The 23,592-nt window shown below is 32.0% G+C and overlaps 1 protein-coding gene across 1 annotated transcript in view; it reads left to right on the forward strand.

Annotated features, from left to right (window-relative positions):
• Positions 1-2,202: 2,202 nt before the first annotated feature.
• The window catches only part of LOC126839362 (alpha-mannosidase 2), a 112,254-nt gene continuing 90,864 nt past the window's right edge, over positions 2,203-23,592 (forward strand). The window contains exon 1 of the mRNA XM_050574654.1: positions 2,203-2,904. Within this exon, the coding sequence (XP_050430611.1) occupies positions 2,560-2,904 (345 nt within the window). The 5' untranslated portion in view covers positions 2,203-2,559. The remainder of the gene's footprint in view (positions 2,905-23,592) is intronic.

Genomic DNA, 23,592 nt, shown 5'->3' on the forward strand with positions numbered 1-23,592 from the left:
CGATTTATTGAAGTTTAGGTTTTACTTTTTTCATTTTGTTGTAATTAAAATTAATAAACACATTTTCCAACCAAATTTTTCGAAAATATTTGTAATAAAAAACATGTTTCGCGATGCACACTGATAAAAAATAAAACATAAATCATAATAATTCACCAGAGTGTAAGGTATATGGAATTTATATTCGAATGACGATGATAATAAATAGGGCCATCTAATAAAGACTAAAAAAATAGGTACCATCGATTAAGCGAAAAAAAATAGACGCCCACTTGTATACTGTGTGGCAAACGATACTAATAACTTAATGATATTTATTCTTATTGTACAACGGATGTAAAATTATTTGAATGGCATCCGAGCACGCCAAGTGTAGAAATCGTGGTCGTACATAATTTAATGTAGGTACCTGTATATATTACACGATACGTTGAGATTTGGGAATAATTACAGGGTGACTGGTTAACTATGACCTATTCAATATCGTAGAAGATAATACGTGAACTTATCGAAATTTATCATTATTTTTCGTTATTTTATTGTTAACAACATACCCTGTTTTGATACACATGTTTTCCAAAAATCCCCATATTTTATGTGTTAAGACTATAATATGAACTTAAGCTTTTTAAATAGTAACGTATAATATGTTAAGTTAACTTTTTAAATTAAAAATAATTTGCTGAAAATTTCGACTGGTCGACGACCAGTTTTGAGTAATTGCTTTTAATGTTATTCGAATTTAGGACGAGAGGAACAGTAAAGTGTAGTATAATTTTTACCAGCGCACTTTGCTCTACCTCACGCCCTAAGCTTTAAGTTTCGACAACTTTAAAAATATTGGTCAAAACTGGTTACACATCAGCCATAATGTCGATAAAATTGTTTTTAATTAAAAAAGTTAAGATAAAATATACGTAACCAAGTATGTAAAATAACAATTCAGAAAAGGCTAATATTTTTTAAGATGTTGACTGGATTATAACCAACGAGTTTACCAACCACCCTGTATATTTCAATCGGTCGTGTCAGTGCGGTCGTGCCGGTAAGTATGCGCAAAGAAGCGGTAGCGGTTGTATTAATACTAATATTAATAACGTTGTGTAGATAATATATTTATAATATAATAATTATCATGTTCATATTATATTATCGGACACGAGACAGTTATTAACGAGAAAACCCGTACGTCTCCCGTGTGGGAAATAAAAATGACAGCAACCTACTACTGCAATCATCGTGATATTATTATAATAATGGTAAAAAAAAAATAAAAATTCGCACGCGATTACCGATACTTGTTGGTTTTTCAAGTAACCATAACTTTAAATTATTGTAAAATGTAAATGGTCGATATTGCTTATTTATCTTTTAAAATATAATGATATAAATTTGCCTCTAAACAAAAAAATGTTGATAATTTAAGTTAAAGTAAACGAATACATAAATTAAATAGATCGAGTAAAGGATTAAATAATGCTAGAAACCAAATTGAATAAACGATTAAATAAATAGAGTGAACGAGTTAACAAATTCAATATGAATCGATCTTATAATATCGATAATATTGATCGTGGGAACGAATAAATAAACCGAGTAATCGAGTTAATAAAATTAAAATAAGGTTAGATTAGTTAATAAAAAGTCGAATAACAGAGTTAACGAATCAAGTAAACGAGTAAACAAATCCAGTTAACGAACAAATAAATTGAGTGAACGAGTAAATGAATCCAGTTAATAAATCGAGCGAACGAGTAAAAATATTGATTAACCGAGTTGACATATCGAATAAATGAGTGAACAAATCGAGTAAACGAGTAAATAAATATAGTAAACGAGAAAAAATCTGAGTTAACAAAACGAGTAAATGAATTATTAGTGACGCGAAATATGTGTCGCAAAAATCTCACGAATTTTCACGGTTGACCTCCAGCCTAGTATGAAATGTTAGAACAACGTTACTGTATACAGTACACCTAATATTACTCGTTTAAGAAAACGTTGAATATCGAAGCCTGTTACTCAGCGGGTGACACGATATTATTATATCATTATTATGATTGTTATTATTATCGTGAAAGAATAAAATAAAAAAAAGAACACATAAGGAATGTATAATGACCGGCAGAAGCGGTCTTCGACGGCCGCGACTCACGCGCCGCCACAAGGTCCCCGGCGAAGAACCGACCGCGTTGTGCCGCCGGTAGTCCGTACTCCGTGCCAGTGCTCAGTCAGTCTCGATTCACAACGTTGGCCGGCCCGTCGTTGGTTATTTACCGACACCGTGTTCCTCGTGCGTCCGCCGCGAGTTCGTCCGTTCGTTTCACGTGCACTACTCGTTTCGTTTGCCCAGTTCGATTGGCCGTTTAGCGGTTTGTTCGTGGCGAGTGTGTGGCGCGTTTTGATTTTTATATTATACAACAAGTTGTGTCCCCGAGTGATCCGGATAATAGGCAGCCTTTTTTTTCTTTAATTTTCTGTTCACTACAATATTCGGTTTTTTACCGAATCGCATTGACTTTGTTATATGTGCGATTCGTTGCGACCTCCACATCCGCAATGAACGGCGGCCGCGTGGCCAAGCGGCTGCTGGCCGTCGTGCTGGCGTTGGGCACGGTGGCCACGCTGGGCCTTTACTACAACGGGTCTACGGTCCGGTTGGACGACCGACGTCCAAGGCCGGCGTCGGCCGCCGAGTGGACGCAACCCGGGAGGCCCGAAGCCCTCCGGCAGGCCGTGGACGCCGCCGGCGACGAAACGTCGGCAGCCGACACACAAAAACGGCGGTTCGGACAACTGCAGCCGCTGGCGTCCGCTTTTGTCGACAAAGACACTTGTCCTGAAATCGGATACGCCGACACCAACATAGACACCGTAGCGCAGTTTTCTCGGTTCGAGTTCCAGGTACTTACCTCAAGCTTTATTATACCGTGCCCAGGCACTAGTAAAAAAAAATATCGTCAGGGCCTAATTCAGACATTTAATTTAATTAAAAAAAAATAAATACATTTTCAAAATTGTTTTGCCTATTCACTACTACTCGATTGAGTAATAACGCTGAATGTGTTTGTAAGGGCAGTCGCCATAAAAATAACGTTTACATTTTACCGTCACAGCTGACTCATAACTTTTTTTTTAAAAGCACAAAGCTAAATCCAGAAAGTATATGTAAAACCATCTGTGGTTTTTATATTTATTTTCCACTTAGACTAATTTTTTTAACCGTTCCTTGCTATAACTCGAGAAGTTGTCCGACACTCTATTTCTCTATACATTTAGGGCACTCTATAATTGTTTTATCCCCCCTATAAACAGGACATAAGCCTCATGTAACAATATCATTTTTTATTGTATTTTTGCAAAATAAGGAAAACTGCAACTTGCATACGTATTATAAAACGCATGTCATTGAAATTTTGTTTTTTTGCTTTTTTTAATCATTTTAGCTTATGTTATTTTGCAGTACTTGACACTATTCAAATTTGTATATTTTTTTGGTGAATATAATATATGTACATAGGTATATATTTCATATGATATATCCTTTTAAATTATATTATTTACAAAACATTTTCACTGGTGGATAACTAGCGTCTTTAAAAATAATTACTCAAAACTAGTTATCGACAACAATTTTTCAAATTTTTCTAATACTATTAAATATTTATATTTTTTGGAACGGCATTCATTATTTAAGCAGAGCCGTGTTATGTATTCCTGGAAGTTTGAAACGAACCAACTTTTATTTAGATGTAAAGTTTTTTTTTATGTAGGTAACATTATGTTGTTGTGACTTTTTTAAGAATATCAAATCTCGAGTAGTGAAGGAAAACTTTATAGAATACTTTAGTTTCCTCGAAACTATACGGAGTATATATTTTTTTTATCATTAAAATGAAATACAAGTAACAAACTATAATATTATAGGTACATGTGGCGTACCTAACCGAGATGAACTACCCCGCGGTCTTGGGGAATTATTCAATGATATATAATAAGTAAAAAAAAAAAAACAAACATGCCTTATTACAATTTACAACGTCTAGATATTGAAATAATTTGCTTGTAATTTCTAAAAATATTTTTACAATAAGTCAATTGCAACACAGCAATAAAATATTATAGTTCAGGAAGGAACATTATGAAGGAAATTGGCCATTAAGTGATTACTATAAAAAATCAATAATGCAACTATTGTAGATGTACAAGGTTCAAATATATTAAGAATATATGCACGATTTAATTGTTGTTGTCTTGATCGATATTATAATTTAACAATAATATTTATTATACTTTCTTGTAAAAATATTTTCTTTTCACTTCAATGTATATGTAATAACTTCAGCGCAGTACTTATGGATTCAACAGCATTTTTTTTTTTTTTTTGTTCAAGTTATAGTAATATTAGTATATTATCAAGTTATTATACTTGTTTGCATTCAAAACGATGATTGGACTATAAAAAAAAAAAATAACGTTTGATTCGACCGTATCGAGCTTTGGTCTCCGATTAAAACGCGGTGGTAACATTGTGTTTTTTACAACATCAATTTAAGTGTTCATAAAATATGTTATTTTACTGTTATGACTTATTTTAAACTTGCTTTGGAACAAACCGTTCGCTAAAAAATACCTATACAGTTAGTTAAAGTGATAAGTAAGTAAATACAAAAATATCAGCGCAGTGGGATGCGAAAAACATTTTGCACCGTCGATTTTATTTTGAAATATTATGCACAGGATACGTTTATTGAACCTACCGGACCAGATAGGTAAATACCATATAAATAAATATGACCACCTATCACAAACATTAGCATATTATAATATTTCCTCTACTCCGGTCAAATAATGTCGCGTTCTTCTTTATTGCACGGCGGTTTCGTATGAAGTCCTACGAATTTTTTATTATTATAATTTTTTTTTTACATAAAAGTTGCAAATTATGTATGCAAATGCATAAACAAGTATTCCAATAGTCAGTAACGGGTCACGCGGCGGTTGTTGTCAAACAGCAGAATATCATTTAATATATTATATACTCGTCTATTTTGTTTGGACGTCAGATTTTTTATTTTTTACAATACACCCATCGAAAGTCCATTGTATTAATAAATATACCGTGAAAACTGAGTCAACTGAATATTTTTTTTTTGCCAAACTGTTGCGCATAAAATCATATTATAATATATACATATTGCAATACACTTTACCAGCCACAAATTCGAGGTTACAGTTCCAGTTTACAGCAGATAAATCAAAACGTTTATCATCGTACCTATACGGTTTGTGGAACCTGTTATTAGGTACTGGACGGCAATCGTTTGGGGATAAATAAATCACATTATCACGGTGTTATGAGTGTTGTTGTGCATGTTAGTAACTATATAAACCGATGGTCTAACCGTCGACTGTAAGACTTTGTCATCTGCGATGAGAATGAATGGCTGATCAAAGATCGAGGAGACGGCTGTCAACAATAATTAACAATATTACCGCTGGAAATCTATTTAATTCTATCAAAGCGCACAAAGGTTTAAGCAATTGTCATGCGAAGATCATGTTTGGATAGATGTTGTGACTTGTACAATTATACGTTATATTCTGTATATTATACACATACATAATACATACAACTAATAGTGGTAATCATTCGTTTCTCCCTAGAGCTTTGCGGTTAGCCAATAATAATATAGGTATGAACTATTAATATTGATTTTTTAGGCTTGTCTCGGTTAATTACATATAAATAGCGTTTTCAACTAAATACTCGTTTACTCAAGTTATTTACTAGATCCATATGTTCGATTTGTTAACTCTTTTATTCGATTCATTTACTAGACTTGTTTATTCATTTACATTTAATGTTTTAACTCATTTTCTCGAGTTCTTAACTCATTTATTTGATTAATTTACTAGATTTTTTAACTCGTTTGTTCGATTGGTTTACTCGATTTGTGAATTCGTTTACTTGTTATATTTACTCGAATTATTTACTCGTTTACTCAACGTTTTAACTAATTTTCTCGATTTGTTAACTCTTTTATTTGATTAATTTACTCGATTTGTTAACTCGTTTATTCGATTGATTTGTTAATTTGTTTACTCGGTTTATTTACTCAATTTTTTAATCGTTTATTTCATTTAATTCAGTAGTGTGTGCTACTGTATTTCTGTTTTTTTTTTCACGAAGGTAATAAATGCTAAGCTACAACTAAATATTTGCAGCTTCAAATTGTCATAATTTTATATTAAAATACTCGATTGTGACGGTTTTGCGAATCCGTAATGCGTTGAAAAATAAACGTCTTTCACTGTAATTTTCGCTTTTGTCGGATCAAATTTTTTTTTTTTTTAATTGTCATGTACAAGACAAACACATATTGTTTTAGTCTTGGGATTTTTCTACGATTTCGACTCACTGGGTCGACGCTCGATAATATCGGATTATTTTCCACTCCAACGACTACGCACATATTATAAATCCAGGTTAATCGTTTAGGTCGTGTCGGTGTAAACTCCTACGACACTAACGACAATACACTTTCCGTGCTTCCCGTTCGAGTTGCTTGGCCGCAACAATTCGAGTTTTCCATTGACAACACAGTAATGGCAACACTTTAATACAGCTCTGGGCGGTATTTCGTGTCTGTGTGATTTTTTTTTTCCTTTTCCCCAGAGTTTCGTATGTAGACCACCGCCGTGTGCATACCGTATCGAAAAACGCGCAGACTTGTTGCCGTCGCACGTTTTTCAACAGAGTACGGCACACGGAAAATGAGTATGAATGAATGATTGAATGGAAAAAAAAAAAACGGTCAAACCCAACCGGATTCAATAATGAAAACGGGATTATAAAGGTTTCCGGACAGGTGTGTGAAATCAAATCGCGTTCACCTTAAATCCACCGCCGGCGACCCTAGCTGTTGTTGTTGTTACAATATTCCTCATACCTATAGACATATACACACTTGGGCCCTTTTTAATACACAATATACAGGTGCGGACCGAATTATAAATTGTCTTTTTTTTTTTTGTATTTTTAGGGTTTCCGAATCGAGAGACGGAAAAAAACGTACTAATGTGATTTAAACTGTCACTGCGACTCACTAATTGTTTGTCGGTCGGTTTTTTTTAATGGGTTTTTGACGGCCGCCGCGTGAATAAATGATTATTTGTATTTGGTCTTCCATGTGGAGCCGAGAACGTATTGATTTTTACATATTCTTTTTTTTTTCAAACCGCCAAACCGATTTCTTCGTGTAACACGTCTGTATGGATCAGAAATCGTATCTGAAAGGTATTTTATTGAGCCGAAATTTTGAAAAGTTGTACAAAAAATTTACACGTTTTTCAATACACAAATAAAGCACTCTATAACTTTTAAATAGTCGAATTAGTTCTAAAACGGTGAGATACATTTAACGTAAGACACTCATTTTCTATTCAAATAACAATTACAATTTTTAAGTTTTTCTTTTTGGAGACACCTTAGTTTGTGTTATATTTTACAATGTTCAAGTTTTTGTATTTTTTCTCCTGAGCTCTATATTAACGTTTAAAATTATATTGGTGACGTACATAATATTCTCATAATTACATCTAAAAATTCAGTGGTGCTATAACATAATATACAAACTTCTTTAAATTTCTAGGTTGCTGTGTGTGAGTGTAATCAACGGGTATCTGAACAATATTTCAATTGTGTTGTTGATTACCTTACTCATTATTTTAAGTACATTGTTGTTACAATACTTTTATCGATATTTGTACTTTTGCCATCTGCACCGAAGCGTTTATTTGAAAGCGATTTGATCACTTTGAGTTACAACGATTCCTGTAGACCTGTGACCTTCCAATATGCTTCGTGCCAACTATACCCTAACACCACTGTATTGGCTTTTTATTTTTTATCAACCGTTTAAAAAATGTGACCATTGTTGAGTAGACCACCGCCAGATCCGGTATTTTATTTATCGTGTACACCGGCAATAGGTTTTTGGCATACAAAACGGTGCGATTTGGTAATCTGCACCGGAAATGCCGCGGGCACTTTTATTAAGCTTTAAAAGACAACTTGGTTACCGAGTTGAGTCCACAGCATCAGGTAAAAGTCTTAGTGTTGTACGACTAATCGTTCATTAGGCACGCAATCGTACCGGTATATCTTTCAAAAACGTCAAGGGCTTACTATGCAACTAAATGTAATAGTACTAATAAAAATATCGCCTTTGGCTTTTGGAAAAAAAGAAAACTTTATTTTCCACTGAAAATATATTTTTTTCTCTCGTACACTTTAAACTTGAACGCATTACTAGTTGATTAAGTACACACATCCACAGGGTGATTCACTAGCTATATTAACCGACCGATATCTTCAAGATGTTATAATTCTTTTTCAAACTTTCACAGTTACCTAGCCTAAATTTAATATATTTTTCAACTATATATAAACTCCATTCCTCATGTGTCAAAACACTATGAACTTAAGATATTTAAACAAAATTGTGACTGTTGATAACCAATTTCGGATGTTTACATAATATTAAGTTACTGGATTTTAAGAATTTAGGACAGGGGTGAAGTGAGGTAGGTAACGCGCCCAGATAAAAATAAGACTACACTCCACGGCTCACTCCCGTCCTAAATTGTAATAACTTAAAAAGTAAATTTGCAAAACATATTATCAACCAGCGAACATTTTCATCAAATTATTCTTAATATATAAATTGAATAAGCGGTATAAGTTACTAAGCTTAAGTTTATAGGGTATTAACGCATAAGGGATTATATTTTTGAAAAGGGACGGAATATTCGTTCTAAAAGTAGAAAAAAGTATAATAACTTTAAAATGCCTTATGAAATATTTACTGGTTCATAGTAACTGAGTCACCCTGTATGATCATAATAATACCTCGCGTTGTTTGTGTCTTACCAAATAAGTACCGCTCGAACGATTTTTATTTAAGACAATTCTATCTTCCTTTCTTACGATATTTTCCTTCGTCGAATTACGACCAATTCCAAAAACCAAAGGAGATCTTAACATAATATAACGGTAAGTAACCGACTTGAACGTTCGTTAAAAATCTTGAAAGTTTTAATAATATAAGGAGAGAAAAAAAAGATTAAATACAAAATTACAGTGCGCAAGTATGTTTTTGTCGAACCGGCGGCTAAAGTATGTTGCTCTAAACTGAAACTTTTTTCCGAGTAATGCCGATGTGTATCTCAACAATTTTTTAATAACACCGGTGCCGACCAAGAGACGGTTGTTAAAATAACAAAACCTAAAAAAAAAAAAAAATTGTCTACATTTTTTTCCGTCTATACTAGAATGCGTGGCCGGAGAGTAATTAAACCGCAATTATCGTTATTAAACAACGATGGCGGAATTAATTAACGATAAGAATTGAATGTTTGAAAAAAAAAGTAACGTACCGCCCTTGAGGGTATTTTCGGTACGGTATTATGCAAATACTTGTGTTGTGTTTCTTTTTAGACTATATCCGTCATATCTGTAACGCACATCTACCACGACGGCGTGGTAAAATTTTATTATCATTATTATCCTGTCTGGTCATGTACGGTTGCCGGGGGCCTTTGTCGATTAGCATCTAGTACGAGTTAAATAAAAAAATTGTACACCCTTAACCTGATATCGGTTTGTGAAAAATTAGCATTTAAAAAACAGACATTTCACGCAGAAACGGAGACCATTGCAATTTTTTATACATAGCGCTACTGACATTTTATTATTACACCAGGAATTCCGTTTAAATACTCAAAATAGATAAAAGTGACCAAGTATAAATTGGTTTATATAATATAAATGATCTACAATATTCTACAATTTCCTAGTATATACCTTTTTTAATATTTTCCAGGGCTCTATAGACTATTTTGAAACGTAATTGGTAACGTATGTGTTTGGTTGACTTTTTAAATTAAGAATAACTTATTGACATTTTTAACTGGTCGATAACCAGTTTTGTATTATTACTTTTGAAGTTTACAATTTAGGACGGGAGGTAGACAGTGGTAGATACAAATCAAAAAACACTTCACACTTCATCCCGCCCTAAATTTGAAACTTTAATAACATTAAAATTAATAATCCAAAACTGTCCAATCGACCAGTCAACATTTTTAAAAAATTATTCTTAATTTAGTAAGTTAATTCAATTTGTACGTTACCTTTTAAGTTACAAAAGCTTATAAAACTCTGGAAAATACCATACAAAGAGGTAAATATTTAGTGATTTTTTTTAATATTGTAACTCGTATTATAAACAAAAATGAGTGTCTTGTCCCCTGAATGTATCACCCTGTACTATACAGTAATGTGTAGTTTTTACACCGTACAATTTAGTTGAAATAGTTACCGCCCTTATAAACAAGAATGTTTAGCTCTTTAAACAGGCAACTGATTTCGCCGAAGGGTTACACGAATATTATGGTATTGCAGTTTAATTATGCGTAAATTTAAATATAATATGATATCATTCCTTTATGAAGAAATTATACCTTTATCGCTCTCGCCTCTTTCGGTAAAATATTATACCTGTCAGCATTTTCAGCATGTTTTTATACCATGTTTTTATTCGGGTAGATTTGAAATAAAATATAAATATGCGCAGTAAAGAAACTAAAAAAAAAAAAGAATTCCTAAAACATTAAACGTCAACCAGTTTTTAGCACATGCTTTTGGAATGGTCGATTTTGCTATTTTGTTGATTTATCAGAACATCCGCTATTACATAACATTTTAATTGAAATAACGCTAGTGGTATAATTGGCGATTAAAAATAATTTTTCGTAAAGCAATAAAATGTGGAATAAGATAAACCACGGTAATTAACATAATTTTCGTTTTTAATTAAATTATTCCTATTATATGTTATGTGTTTGTGAATATTCATGCGAGTTTATAATTGAAATGTAATGATTTTTAATTAGCCCGTTGACATCTAAAGAAGGTGTGAATTCAAGTTAATTACTAGCTGAAACCGGGTAGGTATTTTTTATTGACACTCTTTAAGAGCGGTCGCGTTATAAATGTATTTATAATTTTTGTAAGTAGTCCAATCATAAATTATTCAACACTCATAATAAAAATAAATATTAACAGATGCAATTACAGTTTTTATTGACTTTATATTTTTTGCGGTCGGAAACTCGTTTTTAAGAGAAAAAATGTTACCGGTTAGGTTTGGTTCTCACAATTATTTTATAAATATATTATATCTTAGGCCAAAAATAATAGTGCCTAAACAGCTATTATTACTGTTTTGACACGCGCGGAAGTCAACATAGGTAACTAAACGTTTCGGTTGAAATACAGCCAAGAAAATAAAAATTAAATAATGAACATGCCCGGCGCGTTTTTCTACCTGTACATTATACTACAATAATATATTGTAACGTTTGTTAAAAAATAATAATAAAAATAAGGTATAATTATTGACTTTAGAGCCACGCAAACGTTTATTGCCACATTATTTTAGAACAGGAAATTTGCAAGAGATTCCCACTGGATGAGGAGACAAATCCATTAGCGCTCATTTACTACAACAACTAAAATAATATAAACGTTGTACATTTTTTCCCCCACTAGAAAACTACACACATAATACAGAATACTTAGCGCAGACTGGTCGATAACCAATTTTGAATGATCATCACATTTAAAGTTATTATAATTTATTATTTGCCTGCATTACTCAATGACACTCCCGTCCTTAATTTTAAACTCTAATACATTTTATAGCAATTATCCAAACTGGTTATTGTCCAGTTAACATTTTTAAAAAATTATTCTTAATTTAAACGCATAATTATTCTTAATTGAATATAATATATACATTACTATTTAAGTTTCAAGAGTCGACAAGTGATAATATAGTACACAATAGCAAACAAAATTACAAAATTCTAATTATTTTCTTAGAAAATGAGTGTCTCGCGTCAAATGTGTCACCCCGTATACTTCTGGACTAAATTACAAATAAGTAACAATAACAATAGACGGTTAAAATTCCCATACGGTGTTAACTTTGTATTTTTTAATTAGGAAACGGTATTGGTTGTTTTCAATTATTCGCAAATATAAAACTCTACTGTAGAAAATAGAAAAATATCCTGTGCGAGATTCACTTTTACTGCTGCTTAAACAGACCACTCTGTATGTCGTTTCACCTTTAATCAAACCGACATTGCATTGTCGAACTTCACCTTTTGTATAGTATGGCTACAGTGTATATTCGATTTTAATCTATGTATAGCGCTTCCTTCGAGCAATCTCATTTCCGTCACATAACACATATTGAGTGTGCCATTGTTATCCTACGGTGCAGGTCTCATGATTTCTTTACTGTTTAACGTCTCAATGTGGTTTTCACTGGCACAGACGTACACTTCTTACAGTCCGCTTAAACTTTCACTTTCCTATTAACCGTGTGCTGCACAAAGTCATGTCCAGTGGATCAATTTCGGTTGAAAATTTAAGGTCGTTGCCTCCGCAAAGTTTGCCTGAATCTATTTTGTTTAGATAATGTGAATTCACATAACATGTATTTGGACAGTTCTCACATTAGTATACACTTTATACTTTAGTATATGTTATTTTACAATATAAAAAACGCATTTTTTCCAGAGCTCAGTCAACTTTTAAAACTTTAATGGTAACGTATAATATATTTAATTAACTTTTTTAAATTAAGAATAATTTACTGAAGTATATTACTGGTCGAACACCAGTTTTGAATAATTACTTTTAAAGTTGATAAAATTTAAAAGTAACCATCAAAAACTGGTTGTCGACCAGTCAACATTTTCAGAAATTAAAAAGTTATTAAATATGTAAATAGCCGAAACGTACATATTATGTACGTTTCGGCTATTTAATTTTCAAAAGTTGATCTAAAGGAGTTCTAGAAAATACTAAAAAAGTTAGATATTTGGTAATTTTATAATATATAAAAATAATATAAATTAAAATGTTTTCAAAACTACAAATTTGCAATTATTTCAGAAGAAAATGTATTTAAGCAGATATTTACAACAGCTTTATTCTACAAGTTGATTATTTAAAGCTAACCTGACAAGATTTTGTATTAATTGACATTCTAATTTTTTCAAATATAAATTTTAAATGTAAAAATAAGTCAGTTAAAAGATGTACGCGTATTATATGGCCATTAAAAAATGTGTGGTTTTACCTGTATATCATTTCAATATTTCCCTAACCATCGAGTTTAAGTACTGGCGTTTTAGAATAATGAAGAAAGAAAAATACTCAATGATTATTTCTTTTATATTTTTTACATTCCCAACAGTATTGCTTGTTAATGGTATTATACCTGTATTGTATTTCTAATATTTTCCTAACGTGAACTGTTTAGGTTTGTAAAAATGTTAAAAACCCATCAGAAAATTGCAATAATTTTGTTTTCGACGTAGCCAATCAAATCAATCTTTTGTTAGCCTTTTTTTTTTATACGACGGCAACGATAATGCTTTCGGAAACGTTGAAGCAGCTGTCAAGTCGACGAAGAGAAAATATTTTACAAAGAATTACCGTTCGAAAGCTCTTGCCGCAGGGTAAATCTTTTGGAAGTTTTCCTATTAAAAAGAGTAGCGATTAATATAACAAAGACGAAGCTTATGGTTCTCGATCGGATTCGTTAGTCTTTTTGGGGCCTTGACTGGCGTGCAAAGTCGTCTCGCTCGATTTATTATTATTGTTCTAGCGACTCGTTTGGTCTCGATTTAACCGTTGAACGCATTTGGTACGTTCCAGGTGGACGCTTACAACCGCACCTGTCATCATTGCACCGCTGTGTTTGTGCTATTTTTTAGAACTCAAAAACAACGTTCAACTCGAGAAATTTGTTTTATAATAATATATTCCACGTAGCAGCGCCCCTTAGGTTGAATGACTAGTCGGAGTTTCTCCACTGGTGCAATAAGTTGGACAGGGGCCTAGGGAAGTACCAAATCCTTCAAAATTCCCCTTCAGACAATCAGGAAAGATCTGCAATCGATAAGGTTTAACCCCCCCCCCCCGCTCGCCTAAGTGACCCTGTTAGTTTTTACTGATATTCTGAGGCAGCTTTAAGGAATTTATAAACGTTTGATAAAGCACTCATAATGTATACATATCTAAATTAAGAATAATTTGCTGACATTTTTGACTGGTCGATAACTAGTTTTGGATAGTTGCTTTTAATGTTAATGAAATTTAAAATTTATTACGGGAGTAAGGATGGAGTGTAATGTTATTTTTATCTACACTCATAATTTTACCGCACTCCTTAATTCTTCCTTAACTTTATACTTTGGTAACTTCAAGAGGAATTATAATCCTGTTTAGGTAACCAACATTTTCAGAAAATTATTCTTAATTTGAAAAGTTAGGTAAATATTACCATTTACAAATCTTAAGTTTGTAGGTTTTTAACATATAAAAAATGTGGTTATAAAGTGGAAAAACATGTGAAATTTGGGCTAACTAATAACTGTGAGTAAGAAAAAAGTTCTAATATCTTTTAAGATATTGACTGGGTCATATTTAGTGAATCACCCTCTACATGCAATGTAATGATTTTCTGTCATAATTCCGTAGTATTATAAGGCTTCTGACCCTCACAATAAAAGTATTTAAACCCAATACAGTCCTTAATCCGACCATCCAAGGACCGAGACAGTCGTGGATTAGGTGGAAGTGGTAATTTTGTAATAATGCGCCACTCGTGTGATGTTTGACACTTACAAGTAGTTTTCAATATGATAAACTATTAACTATTAATAATTTATTAATACCAGATTCGGTTTCGTCTGGGGCGACATTGACTGCTAAAACCGCGTCTGTGTCTGTCAAAACCCTTATCAAAAGCAATTATCAGCTAAATCTACCGTTTGAGATAATGTCACGTTGAATTATTATTCCGTGGCAACGTCTTAGTCTCGAGGATGACTCGCGCGGTAAGGTGAAAGTGTAAATAGTTGATGTTCGGGTCGAGGGATTAACGTCACCCAAAAAGGGGGGGGGAAAGGATTAATACGTGTTATTGGTCCCGTTCCCGGTAGTTGATATAATGTGAGTACACAAGCCTTCGGTTTACTGTAATTTCTTTCTGTAACCTAACCGAATGGCTCTTGCAACGATGACGAAGGATTATACCTACCGTCACGTGTCCGGTACGTATTTACTTTACTCTCTATGCGCATAAGTAATATAAATAATATATAAATGCATCATGCACTATAAATACAAATCTATAACGGGCATGTTGTCTATATTTTTAAGTTACATTTTGTATCAGATTGACAGTTGCAGTGTTTGTAATGTGTTTATTTATGATGTCTATTCTCTTATAACATCCGTATATTCGGTCAATACGAAATTGATTTGAATTATTTACATTTATTATAAAAAAAAAAAACACGATAAAAGGTGAGAAACATTTACAATTTTAGAGGTGAACTTTTTTATATTTGTTATTGGCCCAATAAAGTTCCTATAAGGTACAATTTCTGATCTTGAGTTTTACTACATGAAAAGAAATCGTCTTGGCAGTTTAGAAGATGATATCTTGGGTCTGGTCGTAACAATAAAACACATCATTGTAGAAACAATATCTAACTTTTTAGCTATATGCATCATAACTAAACAATTATCCTATGATAAAACATTAAAAAACACAATAACAATGAAAATAATTTTGTCAGCAGTTGTTTAGAACCTATCAAAATAACCAATCGACTCTGTAATATCGTGTAATTAATTATAATTTAATCCTGTAAACATTATTATTCGGCTAATGTGTTTTCAAAATATTTAAAAGTTTAATCGGTATAATTAATATAAGTATATTTTATTTTTAAATATTATGAACGTCCTGGGATATGTATTGTGTACAATAATATAGCCGGCTGTATAATTATTATAATATAGGCCGATGTTGTTTTGGGAGTCGGTACCGTTCGTCTGCCGTGTAATATTGTGTGTAAGGAGACCATCCGGTCACCGGTTTTGGACCACTACTACTAATACTTAAATAACATATATATATATATATAATATCTAAGACGCACATTCACCGCGTGTGCTCATTCCGGTCGATTTAAACTGATAAACGCGTTTTTCAGTTATGTATTATTGTTATTTTTTAGCTTCGGTTTTTATATTTTGTGACTAGACCTAAGGTTTGTTTTCAACCGTTAAACCGATTTGTTCGCTTAGCAAGTCTATACCCGAACTCTGAAATCGTACTCAAAAGGCACTTTATTGAGCCAAAAATGTAAAAAGTTCATCCTACTTTCCCCTTCAAAATCGAGATAAACGTCCAAAAAATTACATATTTTTCAACTTAAAATTATGGCGCTCAATAACTTTTTAAAAATAGTCTAATTTGATCCCAAGAATATTTTTTTTAGACATATGTGCTATCGATTAACGTCGACGAACCAAAAAAACATCATAAACCCCTTAGAAGCCTTTCCCCTGTGAGGGGTAGATACTTTTAGGACTTAAGGTCTGAAAATTAGACTAAATGTAGATCAAGAGCGGGACCGTAACATGTTCGATTAAGATAAAGAGGAAAATTACACTTTGACCATAGTACATTTCTGGGTGTGGGGGAATCAACAGCTGTTAATAGGTATCTCAAAAATGGTTACATCATACATGGGAAACAATGACAACACATTATTATAGACAGACGACCAACTCTAATATTATCTACCCTAGTACTAAAATTACAACTGTCTTCCTATATAATATCCTATATAGTTGTTCACGAAATAATGTTTAAAAATATAATTACTGGAAAAAAGCACTATTTAAATGAATTATTCGAATAAGTTGTGAAATAATTATCCGAATAACGTTTTATTCGAATAATGCACAACTCTGCTTGTGATCTCGGCCCCCCTCTCCCCAAGAAATTTTATCACTTTAGTAAGTTTGTAAGTTAAACGTTTTGGTTATTTTCAATTTTGCTGGCTTACTTGTAAACTATTTTGTAGTACAATGCTAGCTGTCATCGGTTGACAAACGATATCATGTCTGGATAGACACGCAATAATATAAACTTTGTTGCACTACCCGAAAAACCCTTTTGATGTCGTCCCGTGAGTATTGTTTTTGTTGTCTGTTTCTGACGTCCGACGGGGATAAACTCGGAATGAAATATTTTCATTAAAAATTCATATTATTTCTACCTTTGACTCGCACAGAGAATATAAGTGTTTTATTTAAAAAAAAAAAGTTTAAATAAAATACAACCTACGTAAAACGTGCAAGAAGTATATATTATTTTGCGCGATAGCTGTTTAACTTGAACTAACTAAAGAAGGAATATTAAAATGACAGGTAGAATTATTGTGAATGTTTTATTATATTAGAGCAAACGGTCAAAAATCACTGATGTGCTTGGTGTTTAGTAGTGACCAGAAGAAAGGTCAATAGTAACCGGAAAGACTGGAAAATGACTGCAAACCAATCTAAAAATTAATTTTCAACAATATTTTAATAATTCGCTTAGTTTCAAAAGGAGTCTTTTGTTAAAAAAAAATCAAGACCTAACTTCTACAGTGGCTGGTCAACATTGATTTTTTTTTTTTTATAACTTAAATATTTGGGCTAATTATTAACTAAAAAAGTATGTTAAATAAAAATATTTAAAAAAAAGTCTAATACCTTCATTCTCTCATAGCTATTAATCAGCCTGAATTTGATATATATTTTTGAACGATATAACCACGTCGCTCGTGTGTGGTTAGGTTAGGTTATACTCCATGAACTTAAGATTTTTAAATAATATCTTATAAGTTGGTAAATGATAACCAATCGTCCTGTATCGTACTGTCTGCATGCTAAATTCATCGGAGTCCTGTACAAATATTGACGAAAAAGGTATTCAGCTGTCAGAAGCGAATCCGTTTGGCAGTCGAACAAAAATCATATTACATTATATTATTTTCTTCTCCCGATAAACTCGACTACACAAACAAAAATCAATTTACATGTCTGGCAAACACACGACGCTTTGTTACAATAAATATATATATATGTATATATATTATTCTCAGCTAATATCAGTAACACTATTTTGTCGTTTTTTGGCCTTTCTCGATTCCGGCCGAGAACTACATCCTTTAAATTATTTACACTCCGAATGGTAGGCGCGCGTTTGACAAATAATACCTACAATTCTCGGTTTATTCACAAAAAATACAAACATAATACATTACGGTAATATGAAAGTACACGTTTTGTATGTGACTATATGTGTGTCATGTTTGAACTCTGTCTGTATGGCCTCCTCGCTTGTAGAATTATACCGAATGGCTACACTACATTGACCTATTTCAATACTTTGCCAGTTAATCTTCAAAAATGTTACATTTAGGTATAATATTCGATACACAGATATATCTATATAGATATATATATATACATTGTAATACCACTTTGTTTTGACGTGTTATTTCACATTATTATACTGTCATGTTGACTACCAGAAAAATGTATAATCTATTTATTCAGTATCCATTGAGCACCAATTAAGTATCTAATTAGTACCTGACGCCTTGAGTGTGATACTCAAAGCACTCAACTAGTTGAATCACTGAAGCTTGTTGTTTAGTACTTTTTAGAGCTCTATCGACTTTTATTAGCGCACATTGTTTTACCGCATTTCACCTTCCGTCCTTAATTTTAAACTTCAGTAACTTTAAAAGTAATTATCCTTAACTGGTTATTGGCCAGTCAATGTTTTCAGAAAATTATTCTTAATTTATTAAGTAAATTAAATATGTACGTTACCGTTTAAGTTTTAAAGGTTGATAGGGATTTGGGAAAAAATAAAAATTTTACTATTGGCCAATATTGTAAAAAAAACATAAAGTAAAAATTATTGCAATTATTTTATTTTTACGAAAGAAAACTAGTATCTTATCTTTAATGAATCACTCCGTTTAATATTATGTTATCGTACCGGTAATGGTGATAATAACGTTGTTTTTTTTCTCAAGTCGTTCGGTTTGGAGCTGAATTCAGAATCGCACACACACAGCGATCCACTGGTTTCACAGATTCACCTTTAAATAAATAATGTAACGTCTTAGTGTCGTCCGTTGACCGTCAAAAAACTAGTCGACACTGTTGGCGAGTGCGCCCGCCCGAATAATTATTATTGGCCGATACATTATAAAACGTCCGTGTGTCTTTACTTATTATTTTTAACGGAATGGGTATAGGAGAGGGAACCCAAGACCATTAAACAAAATGTATTTAATAAAACGAAAAGTGCTCTGGTGCACAATGACGGTGTGACGTGTGCACGTTTGACGATAGGTAACCCGTTTCCGATGAGTTGCACCGCGGGACCGGCTTAAATTATAATAAATAAATAAATATAAACACACTCATTACCGTTGAACCCGGCGGAATTAATTTATCGGGGATAAAAAAAAGCGCAACGAAAATCAATCGAAAATATCACCGTTTTAATTTCCAAGCTAGACGATGAACGCCGTGAGAAAAAAAATTTAAAAAATAATGTTTCGAGTAAGCGAAGGTACCGAGGAAACGTCTCACGGACTGTCGTCGCGATTCCTCGATATAAAAGACCTGGATGTCATCTTGTAGAGAAAAAAAAACAAACTACACTTAAGCACTTATCGGAGACGAGCGGTTTTAATTATGCAGGCCCGTTAAGAAAGTAACAATCGATAAAACCTGAATAACTTATGACAGTCGAGCACGTATACATCCAAAGACAGCACTTTAACGAAATACCTACATCGTTTTCCATTTATTTGTTTACCAAAGTGTACAGAATGTTCATTACGGATAAGACAATCATTTTTTTTTCTAATAATCTTTTGAAAAATATTTGTATTCATGTTATTTTAAATTATTAGAAAATTACCAAATATTTATCTTTTTTTTTAGTATTTCCCAGAGCACTAATAACTTTTAAAAGTCAAATGGGAATGGATATATTTATATATATAAACTTTTTAAATTAAGAATAATTCATTTGCTAATCATTTTGACTGGTCGATAAACAACTCCCATCCTAAATTTCAATATGTATTAACTTCAAAAGTGATTATTCAAAACTGTTTATCGACCAGTTAACGTTTTCAGTAAATTATTGTTAATTTAGAAAATGAATTAAATATGTACGTTACCATTTAGGTTACAAAGGTTTAATTGAGTTCTGGGAAATACTGAAAAATGTCGGCGCTATAGTTCAAAATGGACAATATAAATAGTAATTACTGTAGCTTTTATAGTCATCGTTGATTAAAAGGTCAAGCGAAAGTAGTTATCGTTTTCACCTTGTGAATAATTATTGTGTACGCAATTGTAATTTTGTAAGTTATTTTTGTTTTACCTATGGTAGAAATATTATAGATGTATTTATGAATGTCTTAGTTGAAAACCCCAGATTTATTTGTTACCATCAACCGGAAAGCAATATTCATTCGTCAATCGACAAATTTGGCAATAATAATAATGAATCGAACGTCTAATTAATATAAAATATATTAAAAGCTATTCAATTTCTCTTTCCTCCCACGCTGACAACCGTTGATAAAAATAAAAAAACATATGCACAATACGGTCCAGGAAGCAGATTTCTTTTTGAATATATAATGAGTTATAGCAAAACCATACTAGTTCGCTGTGACACGATAATAACCGCATTGGGTTGTATTTGAGGAAGTCGTTTTTATCCACAACCCGTAATTATTGTGTTTTATATAATACATACATAATTTTATGGCTTTGAGAAAATTTCTTTTGATGAGTGGTATCACATGCGTTTTCTTGTGATCGTTCCCATTAAAACTGGCCGGTTTATAGTAAGACAACAAATCCTGTTCATTTGGAACACCACAAACTCTACCAAGACTATATCTTAAAACAAACAATAAACTTTTCAATATTTCTTTTAATTATTTGTTTGTTTAAATTTGATTTATTAGAAAAATATTAGGCAATATTCAAATTTTTGGCTTTTAATTTTTTTTTTCACAAATCTATCAACTTTTGAAACTTAAATAGTAGCGTACATGTTACCTAATTTTTTTAAATTAAGAATAATTTGCTGAACATTTTGACTGGCCGATACCCAGTTTAAAAATCATTTTTTTTTTAGTTACTTTATTAACTTTAAAACTATTCTAATTAAGATAATACAATCAATATACTTGATACCATTTAAAAATAATTTAATATACTATAATAGCTTTAGTCAGTTCAAAAACTTACATTGTTGTGCCAATGTTTAATTATTCGTTTTGTGAAGTTGAATAAAATTTAACCATACTATAATAACTGATTTGTTTAGACGCTGATCTATTGATAATGCAATCCCTTGATTTATAATTGTTAACTAATTTTAATGTTAAATAGCTATAAGAAGTTAGCAAATTTCCGTATAAAACAAATACAGTTTAAACCAGCTTACAGGAACTTTGCATCTTCTAAATATCTTAATTTTTGTGTGTTGGCCTGTTACCCAGACAAAAAAAAAATAATTTTAAAATAATACATAAATATCAATTTTCAAACATAAATATTTTCACAAAATTTCAATTTATATAGAATAACGTAACCGAAATTGTTTTTGAAATGTTATTTTTATGCCGCTCTTTTTAAGTTCTTAAAATATTAAAAGCAAAACATTTAAATGAAAATCGACATTGTAATATTGAATTAAACAAAATTACAAAAATAATATTTTTTCAACATTTATACATTTTTTTTATTTAATACAGGTCAAAACACACATGAAAATCGTCAAATGTCTTTTTTTTTGTTTTTCCTTACTCTAAGGATGAAGGTGTGAGTTTTTTAAACTTTTTTTAACCCTCCAAAGCACCGATCACATTTGGTTTCAGTGATCAATAAAGCTGTGGATCCAGTAAGTCGGTCCAGTATAAAAAAAATACCACATTGTAAAACCTATAATACCTTCTCAGTTCTGCATCGAGTTTCACAAGTTAGGTCAAGTTAGGCTAAGCCGGCGAGACGACAGACAAACGAGGACGGTCTATCTGATCCGATGGGGCCGTATTAGAAAAACAAGCAGCGGTTTCGACACAGAAGACATGACTATATTGTGTATTTAAGCACCGATATGAAAACACATATGCATAACAATAAAATTATTGTACAATGTACAAACCGCGCTTGCATGACTTACATGGCCACGTGCATGGTGGTTGCGTAATGTTTTTGTCGTTTTGTTCACATTATGAAAGTAGAGCGTTTCATGTAAAAGGAAAACTTTTATTGTACAAAATGCTGACAGCATGACAGCCATGGTAGAGCAAGTGAAATTGTTTTATCCAACAACACTGGTCTGTGTATAGAGAACCGAAAAACAAGCAAGTATTGCATAACAACAGATCATTATATTGAAACTCGATGAAAGGGATCGACGGTTTTTTGTTTTAATGTAAAAACATATTGTAGTGTAGTTTAACAATCATTGTAATTATTTTCACTTTAAAAATATTTCAATGAAAAAAAATACAAAAATCTAAAATGTTTACACTCGTAAAAAATAAAATATCGTTTATGGATTGGACTTTAAGTAAAAGCTTATACATTTACATACACGAGTTGGAGTTATATATTTAAAAATTATATCAAAATTGGGCCAACTAATAAAGTAGTAAGTAATAACTTTAAAAGTATGAAAAAGAATAATTAACTCTTTGAGAAACGGTTAGTATATAAAACTCTTTTTTTATAGCCATTATAATATACATATTTTGGCGTTGGTTAGTAGAAGTGACGATTACATGAAATAGTCAACTACAAACATCATTAGAGCATGCGGTTACTTATTATTTTGATTTCTCACTTGCATAGTTGTATTCCAAAATTTTTTTTTATCCAATTATTTTGCTGATTTTTATGATTTTAAGCTTGTCCTTTAAGGGTGTTTAATTAGTGACATTTTTTTGGGCCTCGAAGAGTTAAAAAAAACTCAAATATCTCTTCAGTTATTGGCTGGGACATAGTTTAAGCAATTGCCCTGTATTATTAATGATTAGTACGTTGTGTACTATCCGAGCTTAATTAAATGGTCGTTTCTCTCTCTGTCCCTAACTGCTGTAGGTTATGAACAGTGCTATTCTGCAAGGTCCATTTGGGAACCCCGTGCAAAAATTAAAAAAGACATCCATGAAAAATATTTAAAAAAGTTTCCTCTTCTTAATCCCCAGGGTTTAACTTACCGCTTTACTCAACCCGACGTACTCATAACGTTGTCGATTACATACCATTAACCTTGTTTTATTTTTTTTATTGTCTCTCCCTTCACATTCACATTAGTACTGGTACATTGTAACAGGTGTAATTTGTGAGTTAAATGTTTACATCGACGCCCACGTCGCCGGTCGAAAATTCGTGTTGGCCGCCGTCGTTCGCTGTTTATCTTAGAAAAATAGTGTATTTTGGCTCAATAATGTTGCATTCAACTTTTTTCTCTCTTCTCTACACATGATTATTATCGTCGTGTGTGTGCATAATTACAATTATTATTGTACTAAAGTCTT

The sequence above is a fragment of the Adelges cooleyi genome, unplaced genomic scaffold, assembly GCF_023614345.1.
Source record: "Adelges cooleyi isolate 19-005CV unplaced genomic scaffold, UGA_ACOO_1.1 ACOO_flye_CR_arks_rails_tigmint_CR_PRNA_108, whole genome shotgun sequence".
In the NCBI taxonomy this organism is placed as follows: domain Eukaryota; kingdom Metazoa; phylum Arthropoda; class Insecta; order Hemiptera; family Adelgidae; genus Adelges; species Adelges cooleyi.